Source organism: Silurus meridionalis, chromosome 6 (genome assembly GCF_014805685.1).
Source record: "Silurus meridionalis isolate SWU-2019-XX chromosome 6, ASM1480568v1, whole genome shotgun sequence".
In the NCBI taxonomy this organism is placed as follows: domain Eukaryota; kingdom Metazoa; phylum Chordata; class Actinopteri; order Siluriformes; family Siluridae; genus Silurus; species Silurus meridionalis.
The window spans coordinates 32,673,862-32,700,040 of NC_060889.1; the positions used below are offsets into that span (position 1 = coordinate 32,673,862).

General features: G+C 41.6%; 1 protein-coding gene across 4 annotated transcripts; it reads right to left on the minus strand.

Moving 5' to 3' along the window:
- Positions 1-1,830: 1,830 nt before the first annotated feature.
- gjc2 (gap junction protein gamma 2) lies at positions 1,831-26,179 on the minus strand. Of its 4 annotated transcripts, XM_046851301.1 has the most exons (3): positions 26,015-26,179; positions 10,775-10,866; positions 1,831-5,007 (listed from the first exon to the last, which is right to left on the minus strand). In XM_046851301.1, the coding sequence occupies exon 3, from the start codon at positions 4,976-4,978 to the stop codon at positions 3,689-3,691; it is 1,290 nt and encodes a 429-aa protein (XP_046707257.1). In that variant the 5' UTR covers positions 4,979-5,007; positions 10,775-10,866; positions 26,015-26,179; the 3' UTR covers positions 1,831-3,688. The 4 variants fall into 4 exon arrangements, with proteins under 4 accessions (XP_046707257.1, XP_046707253.1, XP_046707255.1 ...); XM_046851297.1 differs by lacking the exon at positions 10,775-10,866 and having other exon boundaries at positions 26,015-26,178; XM_046851299.1 differs by lacking the exons at positions 10,775-10,866; positions 26,015-26,179 and adding an exon at positions 8,668-9,132.

Here is a 26,179-nt window from a genome sequence, read left to right on the forward strand (position 1 = left end):
ACTATACTATACTATACTATACTATCCCATAATATACTATACTATACTATACTATACTATACTATACTATACCATCCTATAATAAAATATACTACACTACACTACACTATACTATACTATCCTATAATAAAATATACTATACTATATATACTATACTATACTATACTATCCATAATAAAATATACTATACTATATTATACTATACTATACTATACTATACTATACTATACTATACTATACTATCCCATAATAAAATATACTACACTACACTACACTATACTATACTATACTATACTATACTATACTATACTATACTATACTATACTATACTATCCATAATAAAATATACTATACTATACTATACTATACTATACTATACTATACTATACTATACTATCCCATAATAAAATATACTATACTATACTATACTATACTATACTATACTATACTATACTATACCATCCTATAATAAAATATACTATACTACACTACACTATACTATACTATACTATACTATACTATACTATACTATATACTATACTATACTATACTATCCCATAATAAATATGCTATACTATACTATACTATACTATACTATACTATCCCATAATAAAATATACTATACTATACTATACTATACTATACTATACTATACTATACCATCCTATAATAAAATATACTACACTACACTACACTATACTATACTATACTATCCCATAATAAAATATACTATACCATATACTATACTATACTATACTATACTATACTATACTATACTATACTATACTATACTACTATACTATACTTTACCATCCTATAATAAAATATACTATACTACACTATACTACACTATACTATACTATACTATACTATACTATACTATACTATACTATACTATCCTATAATAAAATATACTATACTATATATACTATACTATCCATAATAAAATATACTATCCATAATAAAATATACTATACTATACTATACTATACTATACTATACTATACCATCCCATAATAAATATAATATACTATACTATACTGTACTATACTATACTATACCATCCTATAATAAAAATATTATCAATACTATACTATACTTTACTATACTATACCATACCATACCATAATAAATATAATATACTATACTACACTATACTATACTATACTATAATATATACTATACTATACTATACTATACTATACTATACCATCCCATAATAAATATATTATACTATACTATACTATACTATACTATACCATCCCATAATAAAATATACTATACTATACTATACTATACTATACTATACTATACTATACTATACTATATCATCCTATAATAAAATATACTATACTATACTATAAACTTTCTTTCGGCTTCTCCCGTTAGGGGGCGCCACAGCGGATCCTCCGCATGTTTGATTTGGCACATGTTTTACGCTGGATGTCCTTCCTAACGCAACCCTCCCCAATTTACCCGGTTTAATTATATACTATAATAAAATATACTATACTACACTACACTACACTATATTATACTCTACTAATGTTAAAAATGTTCTACATATAAAATTAAACTGAATGAAATGTAACTTTACTAAACTATACTCAACCACAACATATTATACACTATAATATACTGTACTATATTATACTATACAATACTGTATTACTAACCTCAATACTACACCTTTCACTGTTATTCTCCCTCTACACACAACCATATCAACTACTCAAATAATAATAATAATAATAATAATAATAATAATAATAATAAGAAGAAGAAGAAGAAGAAGCATTAGGACAATAAATAGAATACCAAAGGCTTACAGAAGTTTTTCCTCCATTGATTATTTATTTAAAATGCTCATCACAGTTACAGTAATAAGGCACATTTCAGGAACAGATTCAGATTCGTAATATAAATGCGTTCTGCATGGTCGTATTTTTGCTCACATTTTTGTAACAGGATAGTATACTAACTATAGTGACTAGCTTTGCTGTGTTTATCCTGTAAACAAATAGTCCTCAAGGTGCTGCTCGACTATTCATAAGTGCTGATGCCAAATTAGAAAAACCTAAACTTGCTGTGTAGCGTTAAAGTATTAATCAGAGCTGACTAGATCTGTGTCCATATCAATAAAACATCTACTCAGATTCAGTTCCCCGAACCGTCACCAATCCCTCCAGCTTTATTTACACTGTTAGATACCTTTTCTCTAGTGCAAGTTTTAACACAAAACAGAATAAATACACAATATTTACACACACACATATACACACACACACACACACACACACGACTGGTTATTTATTTTTTCTCTTCCAGAGAGTTTGTCCAAGCAGAACTGATCTGTACAATAGTGTAAAGATGTGCAGGTAATCGTTTATACGACACATCGCGATACATATTTACACACAATGTCATATTGTTTACGTTTAAAGTGGAGATTTATTATTTCTTTTTCACGGAATAATCTACACGTTACCACGTAAACTCAAAGGGGTCTGAATATGTGACATGATGAACATGCAGGAATGCTGTGAGTACAAAATGTCTACGTCATAACCTAAAAATGATATTATTATTATTATTATTATGGTTATGATTATTATGATTATTATTATTATTATTATTCTTTTTATTCACCAGCCTGGACACATCAGTAGATATTTGATTACACAGGCAGTATGTCAGAATTGTAAAAGTTGTATAAATTTTAGCACACAAGTGTGAATTCTGCATTGTGATTTGACCATCTGGAGAAGAAAACGTTCAAATGAGAAACAGAAGGAAAAGCAGCACCAGGAGTTAAACTCCAACAGCATAAATAAATGTAGATGGAACGAGTAATGAAGATAAGGCATCAGTTTCGCTCTGCAAACATCAATAACAGCTTTTTAACTCCTCAGTGGTAGGAAGTAACATGGAATAAGGTGATAATCCACGACTGGGTGTGAGACCTTCACCATTATCATGCTCTCCGCTTCACCTCAGGACCTTCCACACCTGGATCATCTCCCTGCTCACCACGTTCTCGATCCTCACACTGACTGCTGCTGAATGATGTTGCGTTAGTGACTGTGTTGTTGTGAATGCTGCATTGCACTGGGGTTTCTTTAAAGATTTTAGCATTTCAAAAAGTCATATTCAGTGTTTTCCACTTTTACAAGGTTTATATGGACAAGTTTTGTGAAACCGGACTTTTCCACATGTTTCTGGTCCTTCTCCAAACTCTCATCTTTGGAAGCAGGAAATTCTTGAACATCTTGAGAATGAATGTGAGTGCTGACTCCTCACCTTCTCATCTACACCAGTACCTGGTTTTACTAACACCCTTGTGGCTGAATGGATCTCCACAAACTCTAATGGAACATCTTCCAGAAAGAGTGGAGCTCATTATAACAGGAATAAAGACGAAATGTGGAATGAGATGTACAGAAAGAAGAACATACCAATCTTATGGTCAGGTGTCCATAAACTTTTGAACGAAAAAAGTGTAAAGAACAGGAGTTATTTTGTGGATAATTTGGACATCAGGGTTGTTATTATATTTGAATCTCTTCTTCATTCTTTATTTCAGTTTGTTTAAATCCACACTGAGGTTAGTTTATTAATAATTAGTAATCCAGCCTCCTGCATGTCACACAGTCATAATAGTGATGAAGTTCATGGTCAGAGCTGGAATTTAAATCCACACAGAGGTTTTTCCATTCCTGACTATTGAGTCAGTTCTCCCTGGGTCAGCTTTGGGTCTCGCTCCCTGTCTCTCCTGTTCTAAATTGACCCGGTTCTGCTCTGATGCTGGGCTGCTGGTTCTTGAAATAGGAGTGCTTTTGTTGCTGTAGGTCCTGAAGGCCATGTCCAGCTGTTCCTGTGCTACACGGAGATGATGGTGCAAACTGGCAAGGTCCGGCTGAACGTTTCCTTCCGGACTGGCACAGTTCTGATCCCGGTTGTGTGGGGCGATGACACCGTGACTGTGGTTCTGCTGAGGATCCAGGACGCTGTTCTGGTTCTGCTGATGAGAGAGGACACCGTTTTGGACCTGGTGTCCCGCTTTCTCTGATTTAACCACAAAGTTGTATCCCGGAGGTGAAGCCGGAATGTTACGGGAATACGGATAAGTGCAGGAGCGGATACTCCGGTTCTGAACCCGGCGTTTCCTGAGCATGTCTCGGAATGCCCCGATGCCGAGGTGGAACATCTCGCAGACGTTGAGCATCAAACAGAGGCAGCTGACTATGTACATGACGAGCAGGAAGATGGTTTTCTCAGTGGGACGTGACACGAAGCAATCAACTTGATGAGGACAGGGAATTTCATCACACACGTACGAGGGACTGACCCGGAATCCATACAGGAGGTACTGACCCACCAGGAAGAAGACCTCGAAAATGGCACGAGATATGAGCTGAAGGATGTAAATCCTCATTAGACCTTCTTGCATAATCCTGCGCCGGCCGTCGTGCTTTGTTGTGTCTCTTTTTGAGTTCCTCTCCATCTCCATGGCTTTGGTTTCCTGAAGCTCCAGCGCGTCGCTGTACATCATGGGTTCTGTGTCGTCGCATTCATCATCGTCGTTTTCTTCCTCGGTCTGATCCACGTCCCTCCATCGGCTCCTCGGGTAGCTCCTGTGCCGTTTCTTGGTTTTCTCCTGGTCTTCCTCAGAGGCACGGGCAATTTTGTGGATGGCGTATCCGAGGTACATGACAGACGGCGTAGAGATCATGATGATCTGGAAGACCCAGAAGCGGACGTGTGAGAGCGGGGCGAACGAGTCGTAGCAGACGTTGTCGCAGCCAGGCTGCTTGGTGTTGCAGGTGAACTTGGACTGCTCATCCGAGTAGATGGACTCTCCACCCACTGCCGTCAGAACGATGCGGAACACGATGAGGACCGTCAGCCACACTTTCCCCACAAACGTCGAGTGGTTGTGGATCTCCTCCAGGAGGCGGGTGAGGAAACTCCAGCTCATGGCGGTCAAAAAACAGGATCACCTACGACCTGTGGAGAGAGAGAGAGAGAGAGAGAGAGAGAGAGAGAGAGAAAGAGAGAGAGAGAATTAATCTGTATGTTCTGAGTCCATTCACAATAACATCCAGCAGTGTTTTTGCAGTTTGTGCTACATAAGATCTTCTGTATCTTTGGACCATATGTTCTAACCTTCTCTCCTCACACACATCAGTAAGCCTTGACCAATCATGACCCTGATTCTCACTTATGAGCCACTCATGAAGCGAGGAGCCTGTGTCTTCAGGTGTCGAGGTAATACATGTAATACATGTTGATCAGATCAGGAAGCAGCTGCAGGGCATTACTCACACCACCAGGAGGCAGCTGCAGAGCATTATTGCACCACCAGGAGGCAGCTACAGGGAGTTATTCTCACCACCAGGAGGCAGCTTCATGACATTACTCGCACCACCAGGGGGCAGCTGCAGAGCATTACTCTCACCACCAGAGAGCAGCTGCAGGTTATTACTCTCACCACCAGGGGCAACTGCAGAGCATTACTATCACCACCAGAGAGCAGCTGCAGGGCATTACTCTCACCACCAGGGGCAACTGCAGAGCATTACTCTCACCACTAGGGGCAGAGAGATTAGAGTTCTCGGTATGTAATGTTTATATTCCAATGTTCATTTCTCACAAATCCCTGACTTCCTCTCCCCAGCCCCCACAAACACACACACGTACACACACACACACACACACACTGCTCTTTGCTGTAAACTGAAGCTTTTACAGATGAAAGTATTTGAGGTAAGAGGAGGTATAGATATATGCGGGTGAATCGTGTGCTCTGATTGGTCAGAAGCTGTTGATGAGTTCACTATAACAGTAGCACAGGTTTCTCTCGGTTACTATAGTAACAGTGTGATCACGGAGACGGCACACACCCCAGGGGTATTAAACTGATTCTAAATGTGTGTAGCTCTTAATATAGAAGATGGAGGGAAGAAGTATCCAGTTTCAGAGCTGTATAACACTGAACCTTCAGGACTCAGGACCTTTATGAGCTCTCTCACACGCACACGCACACGCACACACACACACACACACACACACACACACACACACACACACAAATGAAGAGCTGAACAGTCTCATTAACACTCAGGATTTATACAGTGTCATAAACACTTCTCACTGCAGCGGAGCTACAACCTGCCCTGTACACGAAACACACACAAACAAACACACACACACGCACACGCACGCATGCACACACACACACACACACACACACACACACACACACCAAAAGACACCATATATGATATAAAACTATCTCTCAGTTCAGCCTGAAGCTTCTCCATGTGGATTTCTGGAGCCCTCAGACAAATCCACACGTTCTTCTCTCTTCAGGTTCTCACTCCATCATCTGAATGTAAATGTTCTGCATTTCAAACTTCAGCACCTCAGAACTAGAATCAATCACAAATTGCAGCATGTAGAATTCTAAAGCACTTACACCCTTAGAACCCCCAGGACCTTCAGAACCCTCAGAATCCTCAGAACCTTCAGAAATGTTTATATATTTATATTAAAACCACTACAGCCAAAGTACCTAGTGATCTAGAACTCTAACGAAGGAAGAACTCAGGAGATTCTGCTCCGTTCCTCCGAGATGAGCCCTCAAATTCACTTTGGTAGAAGAAGCTCTCCTACACTTCTCCTACACTTCTACACAAATGTTCCTCATTTAGAACTTCATCACGGTCATAATTACAGTTCCAGCACAAAGTATCAAACTGTAGAACCTAAGCACCTTTTATAGCACTTTAATAATGAAAGATCTGAAAGTTCGGCGCTAAGCTAGCATGTGTTTAAAATACATTCAAACTTCTAGAACTTTCACATTGTGTAGAACCTTAGAACCTTGGTGAATTCTACAGGTTGACCTCTCAAAAGTTCTGTGATATATCTCTGATGGATATATACATAGATATCCGCTAGTGAATCTTCTAGAATTTATGGCTACTTAGAAGCCTTGAGAACCTCAAACACAAAACGTAGCATTTAGAACTTTAGCACCCAGAATTTTATTTTATGAAGAAGTTCCACTGAGATCAATGTTCTCTTTTACAGCAGAGACCTGGCCGAGGAAGCAGCACTACAATACACACATTACCATTCAAATACTACACACAAACATCTAAACCCATCACTCACATGCCTTCTTCACCACATCCTTTAAAGTGGTGTAAGCAGGAAGTTCAACCTGCTCAAGGATCTGCTGTAGCAATTCTACAGGACTTCCACTGAATCCATCCTGTGTGTATTAGTCAATCTGTGGTTCTGCTCAAAACCTAAATGAACAAGCACCAGCATCAGAGACTAGTTACATCAACAGAGTTCCTCATCAGTGACTGAGCTGCTCCATCACACATGCTGGAGAGAAACCACAAGGAGTTCTTACACCCTGAACCCAGTCTGTTCAGGCTTCTTCCCTCAGGCAGGAGATACAGACTGATCAAATCAAATACTGTCAGAGTCTGAAATAGCTTTTTCCTGGCAGCCACAACGATTCTAAACACCTTCCCATAACCCCAATCTGTGCTGGACTTTCTACTACTCCACCACCTCTATCTTCTCTTCTTTGCAGGATCATCCTCATGTGCTATATGATTCTGTGTTGAACTGGACAAGCAGAACCCACACTCTGTTCCTGAAGAACATATTATACTGTGGAACTGCAGAACCCAAACTCTGATCCTGAAGAACATCTCAAACTGTGAAAATGCAGAACCCAAACTCTGATCCTAAAGAACATATTATACTGTGGAACTGCAGAACCCAAACTCTGATCCTGAAGAACATTTCAAACTGGGGAACTGCAGAACACAAACTTTGTTCCTGGAGAACATATTAAACTGTAGAACTTTAGAAATGTTACTCATTGGACTATTTAACAATAATAATAATAGATTCTGAATATGGAGGAGTAGAACAACATTCAACTAGAACTCAACTCAGCTTCCAGAACCTTTCACAAATATGGACAAATATATCTGAGAGTGAAGACAGCTGGATGTAAATTTCCTGCATGGAAACCTTCAGGAATACAAGTTACAGATGAAACTATTAAACTACTCAAGAACCTGGTAAAAATGCAGAATTTAGAACTTTAGCACCCAGAAATAATTAAAGTTCTTCTAATAAAATATCTGAATACTTACAGCTAGAATTCAAGTTCCATTAAAAAGTAAGAACTTTTGTATTTAGATTTGCAGAACTCTAGCTCTTAGAACCCACTGGGTTGAGTTCCAAGAGGTTCTGCGTTATATCTCCAAGCTGTCAGCTGGTTTTCTAAAAGCACAGGTTGGAACTCTCCTGCACTGAAACCTTCTAGGATCAATTAAGATTAAAGATAAAATTGTAGAACTTAGAACGCTTGAGAACCTCGCACAAAAATGGAGCATTTAGAACTTTAGCATCCAGAACATTCCAGGGATTAGAACTTAGAGAATAATAATAAAAATAAATAAATAAAAACTTGTGAGTTGAAACATCAAACTGTAAAACTGCAGAACCCAAATTCTGTCCCTGAAGAACATTGTGGATCTTAGAAAAATAAAACTTCAGCATATAGAACCTCATGATCCTGAACTCCAGGTGTAAAGACACATTTAGAACATTCCCAGCATTAGAATGACTCACTGTGTATTTGAAGAACTCGGAACATAACTTTACTTAACTGTAGAACCCAAAATCTTCACCCGCCAAAGAAAAGTTCAAAACGAAGCTCTTGAAGTCTTTAAAGTGCGGATCTCAGAGCGAGTCGTCGAATCTGATGTTTCAGACCACCACAGAAGAAGAAGGATCATCAGCACATCCCTCAGTGAGACAGCAGCTCTTTGTCACGCCATTATTGAGTTCTCACAGCAGTCCACACACCCAGAGAACCGAGAGAGGAACCCTGTCCGTTCAGCTGGAACTCCTCCGCATGCTAGCGTGATCAATTCTCTCAATTCTCTAAGTGCACACTTTAGCGTGGCTGATGAGCGTGGCTTCACTGGGGGTGTGCTTCAGAAGGTTTCTACATCCCTGAAGCTCTCAGTGCTGGAGAGTGTGTGTGTTTGTGTGTCTGAACGTGTGTGTGTGTGTGTGTGTGTGTGTGTGTGTGTGTGTGTGTGTGTGTGTGTGTGTGTCTGTGTGTGTCTGAGTGTGTCTGAGTGTGTGTGTGTGTGTGTGTGTGCGTGTGTGTGTGTGTGTCTGTGTGTGTGTGTGCGTGTCTGTGTGTGTGTGTGTGTGTGTGTGTGTGTGTGTGTGTGTGTGCGTGTGTGCGTGTGTGTGTGCGTGTGTGTGTTAATTCAGCCTTCAGTTAGAGTGAAAAAAGATGGAACATTCCTCCAGCAACGTGGCCCTGACACTGAGGGTCAAAACTCCCAATTTTCCTCAGATCTCACACTGAGAGTGTATACGTTCAGATCTCACAGAGAGCGTTTAAGTTCAAATCTCACACTGAGAGTGTATAAGTTCAAATCTCACACTGAGAGTGTATAAGTTCAGATCTCACACTGAGAGTGTATAAGTTCAGATCTCACACTGAGAGTGTATAAGTTCAGATCTCACACTGAGAGAGTATAAGTTCAGATCTCACACTGAGAGTGTATAAGTTCAGATCTCACACTGAGAGTGTATAAGTTCAGATCTCACACTGAGAGAGTATAAGTTCAAATCTCACAGAGAGTGTATAAGTTCAAATCTCACACTGAGAGAGTGTATAAGTTTAGATCTCAGACTGAGAGAGTGTATAAGTTCAGATCTCACACTGAAAGAGTGTATAAGTTCAGATCTCACACTGAGAGAGTGTATAATGCTCAAATCTCACACTTATAGAGTGTACTGAAGAAAACTAAAAGTGAGTAATTATGTAAACACTGTATTTAGAAGATTTCGAACGTTTATGAATCTGATCTAACAGAGGAGAAACGTTCTCAGGAATCTCGGCGAGCTCGCTGCAGATCCGCGGGTGTGTATTCACGTTCCGTCACACGGTGTGTCATAATATTTAGACATGAGTCCGGGGCGTGTGTTTACACTGTAGGATCCTCACAGGGCACTCAGGAACACTCGCTCTCTTTCTTTCTGCACTCGTTCCTCTGTCTCCCAGCAACTGGTCAGGACACAGTGCTCCCCGGAGTGATTTAATCCCCCAATACTGCAGTGTTTTATGTCCTAGCATGTCTCAGCGCTCTGGATTACACACACGCCGTTTTATAGCCTCCTGTATTAGCATACAGTGAGTCTGTGGAGCGTTAATCCGTTTCTGCCTTCTCTCAAACCTGCTTTCTTCTCCTCAGAGAACATCTGTACCGAGACAAGTGTGAATTACACACACAGGCGGTGTTTATTATCCTCTTTATAGAGCTACACAGAGGAACAATCAAAATGTCAGGTTCCTGAGCCCAGAACTACGTTTATGTTCATCTGGGATTCAGAATCTGTTCATTAATAAACAATAGTTGTTTGGTCTTCACCCAAAAAAATTACACAAATCCTGAATCCAGAACCAGTCAAAAGTGTGGCCACGCCTTCTCCTGAAGAATCCAGTCTAATAAAGAACATGTCTGGAATTAAGAAATAAACAAAAACATGTTAAAGAACCCAGAATATGTTTTATTTTTTAGATTCTTTAAATTAGCTCTTTGATGCTGCTTTACAATCTCATGGCTTTCTCTCATCAGATTCACGAGGTGTCACCTGGAATGGGTTACAGGTCAAAGGTGGGTCTTATCAAGGGTTCATTTGTGACATTTCTTACCTTCTTAATGTGCTTTAGAGCATCAGTTGTCTTGTGTAGAGGAAAGTGTGAGAGCATCTCAAGAACTTTAAACGTATCCCTGCGTTCAGTCTCTGAAAACATCAAGCACTATAATAAAACAGGCACAGAGGTGGCAAAAGTACACACATCGTTTACTTAAGTAGAAGTGCAGATACTCATGTTTTAAAAGACTCCAGTAAAAGTTGAAGTTCTGACTACACTTTTTTACTCAAGTTAAAGTAAAGAAGTTTGGGCTCTGACATGTTCTTCAGTAAAAAGTAGCTGTTACTACACCTGTTTTAGTGTCACACTGGTCAGAGTGTTTTATTATACACTATATATAATGTATAATTAAAAAACTGAATGTATCCAGGCTAAACAACGCCATATAGAATACAAGCAGAGAAAAGACTAAAATGACATAAAATATATATATTACAGATAGCGCCTTCCTCTGCTATCTTTAGTGCTTACACCTTGACAGCATGGGATTGCTCAACAACAGCCACACACACACACACACACACACACACACACACACACACATTTACCGGAAATTATAAGAGCAAATTGGGACTAAACTGGGACACATACCGTACTTATAACCAGGTGACCAAATACTTTTAGAAATATAAAAGTAAAAAAACAAACAAACAAACAAACAAACAAAAAAAATAAATATATATATATATATATATATATTTCTAAAAGTATTTGGACACCTGGTCATAAGTACGGTATGTAATTTTTAAACATTGAATTCAACATTTAGTCCCAATTTGCTCTTATAATTTCCCTTCACACTTCTGGGAAGATGTTCCACTAGATCCACGAGATTTTTGGAGTGTGCTTATGGATATTTGTGTTCATCAACCACAAGGGTGTTATGAAAGGCAGGTACTGATGTAGGTGAGGTGAGGAGGCCTGGGGTGCAGTCAGACTGCTAATTCATCCATTCATCCATCATTCTTATATAAAAAACAAACAAAATTGTAGGGAAAAAAACTTTAAACATTAAAATGGCTCATCAAAATAAAACGTTAGATTACATGTATGTGCTTTATCAGATCTGATGGTGAATTCTTGAAAGCCAGCACTTTTTTACACCGATAATTTCGAACATCTCCCTTATATATGGCCATGGTGTTGAGGAATGTCTTTGTTTTTATTTATTTAGCTTGCCTACGCCTATGTCTGATATCCAGGAAATAATACACCAGTGATATGGTGAAAAAGCCGTGCAATGAAGGGCTGATAGGCTGGAAACGGTGCTCAATGAGAAGAGATAATACTAAAAGTAACGAGGCTGGTGTGAAAATGTAAGAAGTAGAAAGTACAGATATTTGTGTAAAAATGTAATGAGTGAAAGTAAAAAGTTGTCCGAAAAATAAATAGTGGAATAAAAAACTGATACCAGAAAAATCTCCTTAAGTACAGTAGGGAAGTACTTCCCACCTCTGAACAGGCACTAATAAGGACCGTCTCAGAAAAACAAAACCAGGAGCTACCTCTGCTGCAGAGGATACGTTTATATTAATTACCAGCCTCAGAAACCACCAATTTACATAAATGCTTCTAGTTCAATTGGGAGATATATTTCAACATCTACTGTTCAGAGCAGACTGCATGAGGCAGACCTTCAAGGTGGAATTGCAGCGAAGAAACCATTTCTTCAGAAAGATCAACAAAGAAGATAGTTTTTTGGGTCAAGAAGCACAAGGAATGAACATTAATTCAGTGGAAAACTGTGGCCATGTTGTGGGCATGTTGAGGGTGCTGTTGGGGCCAGTGTTGTGGGTATGTAGTGGGGATGTTGTGGGGTAGTATTGGGAGGGTAATATTGGGGCATGGTGTTGTAAGCATATTGTGGGATAGTATTGGGGTGTGGTGTTGGTGTATTGTGGGGTAGTATTGGGGCATGGTGTTGTGGGGTTGTATTGGGGTGTGGGGTTGTGGCCGAGTTCTGGGGTAGTATTAAGGCATAGTGCTGTGGGTGAGTTGTGAGCATGTTGTGGGGTAGTATTGGGGAGTAGTATAGGGGCGTGGTGTTGTGGGGTAGTATTGGGGTAGTATAGGGCGTAGACTTGTGAATATGTTGTGGGGTAATTTTGTGGGGTTGTATTGGGTTATATAGTGTTGTGGGTATGTTGTGGAGTATTATTGGGGTGTGGTGTTGTGGGCATGTGTGGGGTAGAATTAAGGTGTGATGTTGTGGGCATGTTGTATTGTGGGGTAGTATTAGGGCATGGTGTTGTGGGTTAGTATAGGGGTGTGGTGTTATGTTGTAGTATTGTGGGGTAGTATTGGGGCATGGTGTTGTGGGGTTGTATTGGGGTGTGGGGTTGTGGCCGAGTTCTGGGGTAGTATTAAGGCATAGTGCTGTGGGTGAGTTGTGAGCATGTTGTGGGGTAGTATTGGGAGTAGTATAGGGGCGTGGTGTTGTGGGGTAGTATTGGGGTAGTATAGGGCGTAGACTTGTGAATATGTTGTGGGGTAATTTTGTGGGGTTGTATTGGGTTATATAGTGTTGTGGGTATGTTGTGGAGTATTATTGGGGTGTGGTGTTGTGGGCATGTGTGGGGTAGAATTAAGGTGTGATGTTGTGGGCATGTTGTATTGTGGGGTAGTATTAGGGCATGGTGTTGTGGGTTAGTATAGGGGTGTGGTGTTATGTTGTAGTATTGTGTGTTAGTATTAAGGCGTGATGTTGTGGGATAGTGCTATGGTGTAGTGTTGTGGGGTAGTATTAGGGCATAGTGTTGTGGACGTGTTGTAGTATTGTGGGGTAGTATTAGGGCATGGTGTTGTGGGGTAATATTGTGTGGTAGTATTGGTGTGTTGTGTTGTGGGCATGTTGTGGGGTGTGGTGTTGTGGGGTAGTATTGGGATGTAGTGTTGTGGGCATGTTGTGTTATAGTATTGTGGGGTAGTATTAGGGCATGGTGTTGTGGGGTGGTGTTGTGGGCATGTTGTATTGTGGGGTAGTATTGGGAGTAGTATAGGGGCGTGGTGTTGTGGGGTGGTGTTGTGGGGTGGTGTTGTGGGTGTGTTGTGGGGCAGTATTGGGCGTGGTGTTGTGGGGTGGTGTTGTGAGGTAGTATTGGGGTAGTATTGGGGCATGGTATTGTGGGCATGGTGTTGTGGGGTAGTATTGGGGCATGGTATTGTGGGCATGGTGTTGTGGGGTGGTATTGGGGATAGTATTGGGAGTAGTGTTGTGGGTATGTTGTGGAGTAGTATTAGAGTGTTGTGTTGTGGGCATGTTGTGGGGTGTGGTGTTGTGGGGTAGTACTGGGATGTAGTGTTGTGGCATGGTGTTGTGGCCATGTTATGTTGTAGTATTGTGGGTTAGCATCGCGTGGTGTTGTGGACGTGTTGTAGCATTGTGGGGTCGTATTGGGGTGTGGCGCCAGGGCATGTTGTGGGGTAGTATTAGTGTAGTGTTGTGGGGTAATATTGTGGTAGTATTGGTGTGGTGTTGTGGGTGTGTTGTGGGGTGTGGTGTTGTGGGGTAGTACTGGGATGTAGTGTTGTGGCATGGTGTTGTGGCCATGTTATGTTGTAGTATTGTGAGTTAGTATTGGGGTGGTGTTGTGGACGTGTTATGTTGTAGTATTGTGGGATAGTATTGGGATGTAGTGTTGTGGGTTAGTATTGGGGTGTGGTGTTGTGGGCATGTTGTGGGGTAGTATTAGGGTGTAGTGTTGTGGGGTAATATTGTGTGGTAGTATTGGTGTGTGGTGTTGTGGGCGTGTTGTGGGGTGTGGTGTTGTAGGGTAGTACAACCCCAAATCAGAAAAAGTTGGGACAGTATGGAAAACACAAAGAAAATAAAAAAAGTAGTGATTTCTAAATTTACTTTGACTTGTATTTCATTGCAGACAATATGAACACAAAATATTTTATCTTTTGTTTGGTTAACTTCATGTCATTTGTAAATATACATCCTTTCCTTTCAATCAGACCTGCAACACTTTCCAAAAAAAGTTGGGACAGAAAAGAATTTACCACTTTGTAATGTTGCCATTCCTTTTCACAACACTTAAAAGACGTTTAGGGACTGAAGACACCAAGTGATGAAGAGTTTCAGGTGTAATTTTGTCCCATTGTTCCTGCAAACAAGTCTTAAGGTGGGCAACAGTACAGGGTTTTCGTTGCCGCATTTTGCGCTTCAAAATGCGCCACACATTCTCTAATGGAGACAGGTCGGGACTGCAGGCAGGACAGTCAAGTACCCGTACCCTCTTCCTCAGCAGCCAGGACTTTGTAACGTGTGCAGAATGTGGTTTTGCATTGTCTTGTTGAAATATGCATGGACGTCTCTGGAAAAGATGTCTTCTTGAAGGCAACATATTGTGCTCCAAAATCTCTATGGACTTTTGCAGCATTAATGGTGACATCACAGAAGTGCAAGTTACCTTTGCCAAGGGCACTGACACAACCCCATACCATGAAAAAAGTAATCCTAGACATCTTTTTAACACCATAAACCGACTTCTGAAAGTTAATTTTGGCACTTCTTTAAGAGTCTCAAATCAGCTGTGTAACGATTTTCTTAATTTTTTCAGTTCTAAAATTGACAATGTTTACAAACTTATTCATGCTGCACCTGTTTCATCATCCATATTTTGTTCACCTAGTTTTTCCGGCACACCCTTCTCTACCTTTTCACAAATTGATACCGAGTTGCTCACTAGTTAAGTATCACGTATGAAAGTTACCACTTGCTTACTTGATCCCCTCCCTACAAGCCTGTTTAAATCCTGTTTGGATTCATTGTGCCCTGCTGTTCTCAGTATTGTTAATGACTCCCTGCATACTGGTGTTGTCCCAGCGGCACTGAAAACTGCTGCTGTAACACCTGTCCTAAAAAAACAAAACAGTGACTTGGACAACTTAAACAATTATCGTCCTATCTCAAATCTACCGTTTCTTGCTAAAATTCTGGAACGTCTTGTGGCTTTGCAGCTACATAGTCATCTCACAGCAAACAATCTCTTCGAACCTCTTCAGTCTGGATTTCGAAAATCTCATAGTACTGAGACAGCCTTGGTCAAGGTCACCAATGACCTGTTATTAGCCTCTGATTCTGGTTCTCTCTCTATTCTGATCCTTCTTGATCTTAGTGCCGCATTTGACACTGTTAATCACAACCTGCTTCTCGAACGTCTGGAAAATGTCTTTGGTATTTCTGGGACTGTCTTAACTTGGTTTAGATCATACCTCTCTAATCGTCAACAGTTTGTATCTATGAGTGTTTACCGGTCTGTGACTGGTTTTGTCTGTACGGGTGTTCCTCAGGGTTCCATCTTAGGCCCCTTACTTTTTAGCATATACATATATCCGCTTGGATTGCTTTTAAGAACACTTGGGCTAAATTATCACTTTTATGCGGACGATACGCAGATTTATATTCACTCTAAACCTAATCAACATTTGGACCTTTCTTTTTTAACACACTGTATTGCTGAGATAAAAACATGGATGTCTCAAAACTTTTTGTGCCTCAATAGTGATAAGACAGAGGTCTTGCTTAGTGGCACCCCTCACCAGCTTCGCAAAGCTGGTTCATTATCCCTAAACGTAGACGGCTCTGTTCTGGAAGTACAAACCAAATTAAAAAATCTAGGAGTCATCTTTGACTCAAGTCTATCTTTTGACCCTCACATTCGGTATACTGTAAAGAACTCATTTTTTCATCTCAGAAATATCACTAGACTTCACCATATGTTATCCCATTCTGTGACTGAAAGGCTTATTAATACTTTTGTGTTTTCCCGCATTGATTATTGCAATGCTCTACTGGCTGGGGTAACTAAAAATTCACTTAATAAACTGCAATGTGTACAAAATTCAGCTGCTAGGATCCTGACTGGAGCCAGGCAAAATGAGCACATTACACTAATTCTCAACTCCTTGCATTGGCTTCCGGTCAGGTTCCGAGTAGATTTCAAAGTTTTAATGCTTACATACTAGGCACTGCATGGTCTCGCACCCCAGTATCTGTCTGCACTTTTAACTGTATACACACCCAAGCGTATCTTACGCTCTTCACAAGCAGGACTATTGGTTGTTCCACAGACACGGCTGCGTTCAGTAGGGGATAGGGCTTTTTCTTCGTATGCACCAAGACTTTGGAATTCACTCCCTCCTCACATCAGAGACACACAGAACTTCAGTACTTTTAAATCCCTTTTAAAAACTCATTTTTTTATGGTTGCTTTTTTTTTTACATTTTGATTTTGTGTGTAATTATAAGTATGTGTGTATTATTTGCTCTATTTTTGTGTGTGTTGTATTCTTGTTTTCCTGTATGTAAAGCGCCTTGAGAAGCTACTTTAAAGGCACTATATAAAAATAAAGTTATTATTATTATTATTATGACAGACCCTGGCTTTTGGACTTGTTGCTGGAACAGTCTGGATGATCCTTTTCTTCTTTAAGTGGAGCACACAGTGTCCATTCCTCTCAAAAAATACCTGAAATACTGATTCATCTGACCACAATACACGTTTCCACTGTGTGATGGTCCATTCCAGATGCCTCCGAGCCCAGAGAAGTCGATGGCGCTTCTGGACACTGTTAACATAGGGCTTCCTTTTGGCACAGTACAGTTTTAACTGGCATTTGTGGATGTAATTATTGTACGTATTGTGGTACTTGACAAAGGTTTGCCAAAGTAGTCCTGAACCCATGTGGTGATATCGCTTCTAGATGAATGACGATTCTTGATGCAGTGCCGCCTGAGGGATCGGAGATCACGGTTGTTCAGCGTAGTCTTGCGCCCCTGTCCTTCACGCACTGAAATTCCTCCAGATTCCTTGAATCTTTTAATTATGTTATGCACTGTTGAAGGTGAAAAATCCAAATCTCTTCCTATCTTTCTTTGAGTAACATTGTTTTTAATAATTTCAATAATTTTCTAACGTATTTGTTGGCAAACTGGCGATCCTCGGCCCATCTTTGCTCCTAAAGGATTTCTTCTGTCCCAACTTTTTTTGGAATGTGTTGCAGGTCTGAATGACACGAAAGGATGTACGACATGAAAGGATGTATACAAATGACATGAAGTTGACCAAACAAAAGATGAAATATTTTGTGTTCATATTGTCTGCAATGAAATACAAGTCAAAGTAAATTTAGAAATCACTACTTTTATTTTTTTATTTGCATTTTCCATACTGTCCCAACTTTTTCTGATTTGGGATTGTACTAGGATGTAGTGTTGTGGGCATGGTGTTGTGGCCATGTTATGTTGTAGTATTGTGGGGTAGTATTGGGGTGTAGTGTTGTGGGTTAGTATTGGGGTGTGGTGTTGTGGACGTGTTATGTTGTAGTATTGTGGGGTAGTATTGGGGCATGGTGTTGAGTGTTTACTCAACTATCTATATATCATTTAAAAGTACCCATCTAAATGCTGCACACACGTGATTTTAATAACCACGCTTCCTACCTGAGTCGGACACTAGTGCTGGTTACTTGTTAGCTACATTAGAATAGACTTTATTTGTCACATACACATTACAGCACAGTGAAATTCTTTCTTCGCATATCCCAGCGTGCTCAGAAGCTGGGATCAGAGTGCAGGTTTGGCCATGAAACTGCGCTCCTGGAGCACAGAGGGTTAAGGGCCTTGCTCAAGGGCCCAAGAGTGGCAGTCATTACGTTAAATGATTCCTGGGTCAGTTGTGTCAGTAGGTTAAATAAGTTTTGAGCTAGTTAAGTCAGTATACTAAATGATTCCTGAGTCAATTGAGTCAGTGAATTAAATGAGTCATGAGTCAGTTGAGTGAGGTTTTCCTTATGTTGTGTTTTTGTTGCGTTTGTGTTGCATTTATATTGTATTGTTTTTGTGTTGCATTGTGTTGCGTTGCGTTTGTAATGCTGATTGGTTGCAGGCTGACAGATTGTGCAGCGTTGTGAGATTGTGATGTTGTGTTGTTGTGTTGTAGCTCTGGGCTGGTGTCTGTATCAGTTTAGTGGATTGGAGTGATTATTGGAGCGGACATGGAGGGCAGAGGGGCCGGAGCGAGGGATAGCAGAGAGAATAATTAATGAGAGAAGATGGACTCGGCAGAGGCTCTGCCTCAGGGAAACCCCCCGTCTGAGGTCATGTGACCTCTGAGTGTATGTGTGTGTGTATGTCATGTAAACACCACACTGCAGGCTGTGTGTGTGTGTGTGTGTGTGTGTTTTGTAGTGCTTGAAGGGACACTGAGGGGCTTTAAGACTTTTACTGTTTACTTCTTTCATTTATTAATTTCCTCTCTGCTCTCTGTCTGCTTTGTCTGTCTGCTCTCTCGCTCTCCATCTCACTGTCTGTCTGCTCTTTCTCTCCATCTCTGTCTGTCTGTCTGTCTGTCTGCTTTGTCTTTCTGCCTGTCTGTCTGATCTTTCTCTGTCTCTATATCTGTCAGTCTGTCTGCTCTTTCTGTCTGACTGACTGTCTGTCTGTCTGTCTGTCTGTCAATCTGTCCGCTTTTTCTCACTCTCTGTCAGTCTGTCTGCTCTCTTTCTCTTTGTCTGTCTGTCTGAGCAGGTGATGGGTTAAGGGCATCACTCAGGGGCATAGTGGTGGTAGCTTGTTTGAGCTGGGATTTGAAATCAGGACCTTGTAATCAGAAGTGTAACACCATTTGGTTTCCTACAATACCATTATACCCATAATGCTTTTTATAAAGAGAGAGAGAGGGATGCAGCAGTCCTTTAATCCTCTTCGTCTGTACAACAGATTGGCTTCCTAAGACGAGTCAGTAAGATGTAGAACTAGCCGAGCAGAGTGGCTGTCATTTCTCAGTGTTGTTTAGATGTTTTGGTTTACTACAGGAGAACTACAGGCCATATGAAATGCTTTAAGATAGCCTGAGGTTATAGGCAATGCCTAGACAGTACAATACTACAGTGCATTTCCTGCTTTATGGTCACAGTGTTCAACTGAAACACAATAAACAATACACACATCTCACATCACGGCTGCAGCTGATTTTTAAACCACTAGATGGCAATAAATATTCTTTTAATGCCCACAGACCCAGACCCGTCTCCTGTTCACGGTATTAGACACATCCAGTCCGGTGTGGACGTGTATCAAATAGTATATTTGTTTGTTTGCAGGATGTCTGTCCAGTTTTGCCTCATTACCCTTCCCCCTGTGGTTATAAAGGATCCTGGAGGGGGTTAAACATGGCACACTGACCTCTGGGGCAAATAAACAACCTCTAATCATTATACTGATAATCACACGTTTAGAGTTAGAGCATGGAGAGGTGATCATTCAGACAGTCATTACCCAACCACCACCCCCCCAACCCCCCTTTTCCACTCTCTATCTGAACTACGTGTGCAGACTCCTGGTGACCGAGTGTCTGAATGTAACCTGTCTCAGTTCAGGGAAACTCTAGGAACAGTGCAATGACCACAGTGAACTGGTGCTAATGGAGGTCTTTGTGTCTAATATACAGTGAATAGAGTGTGTGATTTGGGACATGACCACAGTAAACCATTAATGATAGTGTACAAGACGAGATGGCATGAAAAAGTTTGGAGAGTCGCTCTGTTCAAAAAAAGTACTTTATTTATTTATGTTTCCACAAGATTAACTTCAAAATAGTCCCTGTGCAGAGTAAGACAGCTAACTGTCTTCTTCTGGAACGTGTCCTGGACGACTTCTTTTTAAAGTGTTTAAAGCACCTTCTGCGATTCACACCAGATCTCTGCAACGCTGTCTACACGGCAAGCTGGATCTTTATCTTTGGGAAAAGAGGAAAGTTTGCAAATCTGCTGAGTAGGGAGGGTGCAGATATGAGATCATGTGAATTGTTCTTCTGTTGCTCAACATGCACGAGTTGCCGAACAATTTAAACATTTTTGGGGATTGAGCTCGGTAAAGGTCTGCTCTTGAAGCGTGCGTCACTCAAAACACCTTGAATGACTCATTGCAGTGTCACTGTTTGTCACGTGAAACGTCTCTGTCGCAAATTTGCCCAATTTCATGCAGAATCTCATGTTTGCTCTTTGTTCTAAATCACTGTCTGAATGAAATTGCAGATGTGGGAACACACGTGGCTCAGATCAGCACCAGTTACACTGTTAGTCTCCAAACCTTTTGATACCATCTCGTATAGTGGGCTTTATACTGAACATACAGCAGTGTATGGTTTAAGACCACTTTGGGCCAATGATGTTGGTGTTTATGTGGAATATATAATGTTTATGGTGTGTGGTTTGGGACACGCCCACAGTGGAGCAATAATGATGGTTTTTAAGTGAAATGTGTAAATATGAACTAGAAATAAAAAAGAATAAACTCAGAACAGTGTATATTGTGTGCAGCTGAAGGACAGAGAGAGGTCATATCCAGTTCTCTGTATCTTCTAGTCCAAGATGGTCCAAGATGGCAGCGCGGCAGTGCTAGGCTAAAAGCTAACCCTAGCCGGCCTGCTCTTCCATCTATCCTGCTGGTAAATGTCTGCTCCCTGAACAATAAATTGGACTACATCAGACTCCAACAAGCTACTCGGCATGAGTACAGATACTGCTGCATTTTTGTGTTTACTGAGACGTGGCTGAGCGACAGAGTTCCGGACTCCGCCATTCAGCTGGACGGGCTAGCCGTGTTTCGTGCCGACAGAAATGCAGCTCTGTGCGGTAAGACTCCTGGCGGCGGTCTGTGTGTTTACATCAACACAGAATGGTGTAAGAACTCTTTCCTCGTTTCCACCTACTGCTCATCGCTGTTGGAGTTTATGGTTGTGAGATGTAGACCTTTTTATTTACCCCGGGAATTCACCACCGCTATTGTGTTTGGAGTGTACATACCACCTAGCGTTAATGCTAAGGAAGCGTTCAGTGTACTCTACGGGACCATTAGCGAACTACAAAACACACACCCTGATGGATGGTTTATTGTCACCGGAGATTTCAACCATGCAAATCCCAGGACTGTGCTCCCCAAATTTCATCAGAATGTAAACTTTGCAACCAGAGGAGAAAACACGCTGGATGTTGTTTACACAAATGATGATGACATGATCCCAGCATACAGACCACTCAGCAGGCGTTCAAGACCAGTTCGAAAGCAGGTGAGAACCTGGCCAGCAAGATCCATGTCTGCTCTCCAGTACTGCTTTGAGTGGACTGACTAGACAGCTTGTGGATGTCTTCACCAACATCTTCAACATCTCCCTGAGCAGCGCTATTGTCTTATGTGCCTCAAGACGACGGCCATCACTCCCGTGCCGAAGAAGTCTACTGTGTGTCAAACACACCCATTGTGATGAAGTGCTTCAAAAGGCTCATCAGGAGGCACATCAAAACACAGATTCCACCTTCACTGGACCCCATGCAGTTTGCGTATCGTCCAAACCGCTCCATGGACGATGCACCTGATTGAGAAGTTACTGGGCTACTGGGCCTGAACACCTCTCTCTTTAACTGGATCCTGGACTTCCTAACTGAGAGACCTCAATCAGTCCAGATCGGGAACAGCATCTCCAGCACCACCACACTGAGCACAAGGGCAGCTTAAATGCTGTGTGCTCAGGCCACTGCTGTTCACTCTGCTGACTCACGACTGTGTAGCAATGCACAGCTTAAATTACATCATCAAGTTCGCCAATGACACGACTGTGGTGGGTCTCATCAGCAAGAACGATGAGTGAGCATACAGAATGGAGGTGCAACGGCTAACAGCCTGGTGTGGAGCAAACAACCTGTCTCTGAACATCGACAAAACTAAAGAGATGGTTGTGGACTTCAGCAGAGCACAAAGCGACCATTCTCAAGTCAAGTCAAGTCAAGTCAAGTGGCTTTTATTGTCATTTTACTATACACAGTGGTACACAGTACACAGTAAAACGAAACAACGTTCCTCCGGAACCCTGGTGCTACACAAAACAACAAAACAACATAAAGTGCATCGAGTGCAGCCTGGTGCAAACAGTGCAAACAAAAGAACAGTACAGACAGACAGAGTGCAGACAGACAACACAAGACAAGACAAAAGACAAAACCAAGTATAGCGCCGACTAGTAAACCTACTGTATACTTACATATACAGTACTGTGTGAGGTGAATGTAAAACTATACCCAGGAGAAAATACAAACAGAAAGAGCAATGTAGTGCAAAAACAGCAGCAAGGAGGTGCAAAGACAGCATGTAAACATTATACTGTAGTATAAAAGGTGCAAAAACAGCATGTAAACATTGTACTGAATATAAACATTGTACTGAATATAGTATAAATAATAATAAATATATAAATGGTGATGGAGTGGATCGAGATGAGTGATGAATGTGTTTAGTCCAGGTTGTACAGTTCAGTTCAGTAACAGTAACACACAGTGAGTGTGTGTGTGTGTGCGTGTGTAAGTGAGTGTGTGTGAGTGTGTGTGAGTTCTGTTCAGTTCTGTGTGTTGAGAAGCCTGATGGCTTGTGGGAAGAAACTGTTACACAGTCTTGTTGTGACGGCCCGAATGCTTCGGAACCGTTTTCCTGATGGTAGGAGGGTGAAGTATGCGTGTGACGGTGTGTGATCGTCCACAATGCTGTGTGCTTTGCGGATGCAGCGTGTGGTGTAAATGTCCATGATAGAGGGAGAGAGACTCGATGATCTTCTCAGCTGTCCTCACTATCCTCTGTAGGGTCTTGCGATCCGAGACGGTGCAATTCCCAAACCAGGCAGTGATGCAGCTGCTCAGAATGCTCTCAATGGTCCCTCTGTAGAACATGGACAGGATGGGAGGCTCAGCCTTCTCAGAAAGTATAGACGCTGCTGGGCTTTCTTGGTGATGGAGCTGGTGTTATGACCAGGTGAGGTTGTCCGCCAGATGAACACCAAGGAATTTGGTGTTGACGATCTCCACAGAGGATCCATCGATAATCAGTGGAGATTGTCAAAAGTACAAAATCCCTTGATGTGCATCTGGCAGAGAACTTCACTTGGTCACTCTACAACAGCTCCATCACCAAGAGCCCAGCAGCGTCTCTACTTCCTGAGAAGGCTGAGGAAAGCCCCTCTCCCTCCCCCCATCCTGACCACGTTCTACAGAGGGACCATTGAGAGCATCCTGAGCAGCTGCATCACTGCCTGGTTTGGGAACTGCACCATCTCGGATCGCAAGACCCTACAGAGGATAGTGAGGACGGCTGAGAAGATCATCAGAGTCTCTCTCCCCTTTATCATGGACATTCACATCACACGCTGCATCCGCAAAGCACACAGCATGCCGACCCCACACACCCCTCACACACACACACACACACACACACACACACACACACTTCTGAAGCATTCGGGCCTCACATCCAGACTTTGTAACTGTTTCTTCCTGCAAGCCATCAGACTCTTCAACATAGAACTGAACTCACACACACAACTGTGTGACTGATCTGTACAACACAGACTGAAAAACACAATCATACTCACTTCACACATCCATGTCTTCAGCACCACCCATATCAGATTTGACTTTTAACATTTTGCATGCTGTTTCTGCATCAGTTTGACATGTACATGTTCACTCCTGTACTCAGTTCTCTTTTACACACCGCACTGTGTAATATACAACAGGTTTACTGGTGGCGCTATTTCGAGTTTTGTCCTACTTTGTCTTGTGTTGTCTTTGCACTGTCTGTCTGTACTGTTGACACCAGGTGTACTTTTTGTGGTGCGGACACGTACTAGTCCTGAACCCTGTGTTCTGTTATGTAGCTTTATGTTGTGTGTGCTGCACCAGGGTTCTAAAGGAACATTGTTTTGTTTTCACTGTGTACTGCGTCACATATATATGGTTGAAATGACAATAAGAGCTTTTTGACTTGACATGTCCTAATCCTGACTGAGGTGACATAGCCATGTTGTGTTATTAACCCAGAATTGTGTTCCTCAGAACAACACTACACTCTGATGTCATATCGTGTCCTTGACAAGCTCCATAAAGAACACAGTATGCTGGAGGAGTTCACTGACCCTGTCTGAGTCTTATCCTCTATCACAGTCCACACGAGGGATGTTCACCCTCAACAAGCCGTGTGTGTGTGTGTGTGTGTGTGTGTGTGTGTGTGTTTGTTGATCTGCATCTGTGTGTGTGTGTGTGTGTGTGTGTGTGTGTGTGTGTGTGTGTGTGTGTGTGTGTGTCTTTGTTGATCTGCATGTGAGTGAGCGTGTGTATGTGTGTGTGTGTGTGTGTGTTGATGTGCATCTGAATGTGTGTGTGCGTGTGTGTGTGTGTGTGTGTGTGTGTTGATCTGCACCTGAGTGAGCATGTGTGTTTGTGTGTGTTGATGTGCATCCGAGTGTGTGTGTCTGTGTGCGTATGTGTATTTGTTGATCTGCATCTGAGTGTGTGTGTGTGTGTGTGTGTGTGTGTTTGTGTGTGTGTCTTTGTTGATCTGCATCTGAGTGTGTGTGTGTTTGTGTGTTTATTTGCACCTGAATGTGTGTGTGCGTGTGTGTTTGTTGATCTGCATCTCAGTGTGTGTTTGTGTGTGTGTGTGTGTGTGTGTGTGTGTCTTGTTGATCTGCATCTGAGTGTGTGTGTGTGTGTGTGTGTTTTTGTGCGTGTGTGTTTGTTGATCTGCATCTGCATCTGAGTGTGTCTGTGTGTGTTTTGATGTGCATCTAAATGTGTGCGTGTGTGTTTGTTGATTTGCATCTAAAAGTTTGTGTGTGTGTCTGTGTGTGTGTGTGTGTGTGTGTGATGATGTGCATCTGAAAGTGTGTTTGTGTGTGTGTGTGTGTGTGTGTGTGTGTGTTGATGTGCATCTGAGTGTGTGTGTGTGTGTGTGTGTGTGTATTTGTTGATCTGCATTTGAGTGTGTGTGTGTTTGTGTGCGTGTTTATTGATCTGCATCTGTGTGTGTCTGTGTGTCTGTGTGTGTGTGTGTGTGTGTGTGTCTTTGTTGATCTGCATCTGAGAGTGTGTGTGTGTGTGTGTGTGTGTGTGTGTATTTGTTGATCTGCATTTGAGTGTGTGTGTGTGTGTTTGTGAGTGTGTTTGAGAGAGAGAGAGAGAGAGAGAGAGAGAGAGAGAGAGAGAGAGCAGTAGCAAGAGCTATATTTACAACAACAAAAAAATGCAAACATATAACTGATAGTGTTTTTTGTTGTTATTCGGGCAGGTTTAGGCCACGCCCACTCCCGGTAAGAAGAATTCCAAACTCTGCCCCACATAGGCTTTACAAATGATAACATCTATAATTCAATCCAAATAACTAATCAGCACCATCACGTCTCCTACCTCTTCATTACATCCTTATCTGCTCCATGCTTCTGCTGATGTTTCCTCTTCCTGCAGAGGACAGGCTTCGCTGCTTCTCCTCAGATCTAAACCTGCTCTGACCTCCACCGCTGTATGTACGGAGACAGAAAGACGAGGAACAAAGAGATGTTCTTCTGCCTAAAC

What these genes read in the sequence shown, in the direction of transcription:
- gjc2 (XM_046851301.1), bottom strand. Translation starts at nt 4,978, where the DNA reads ATGAGCTGGAGTTTCCTCACCCGCCTCCTGGAGGAGATCCACAACCAC.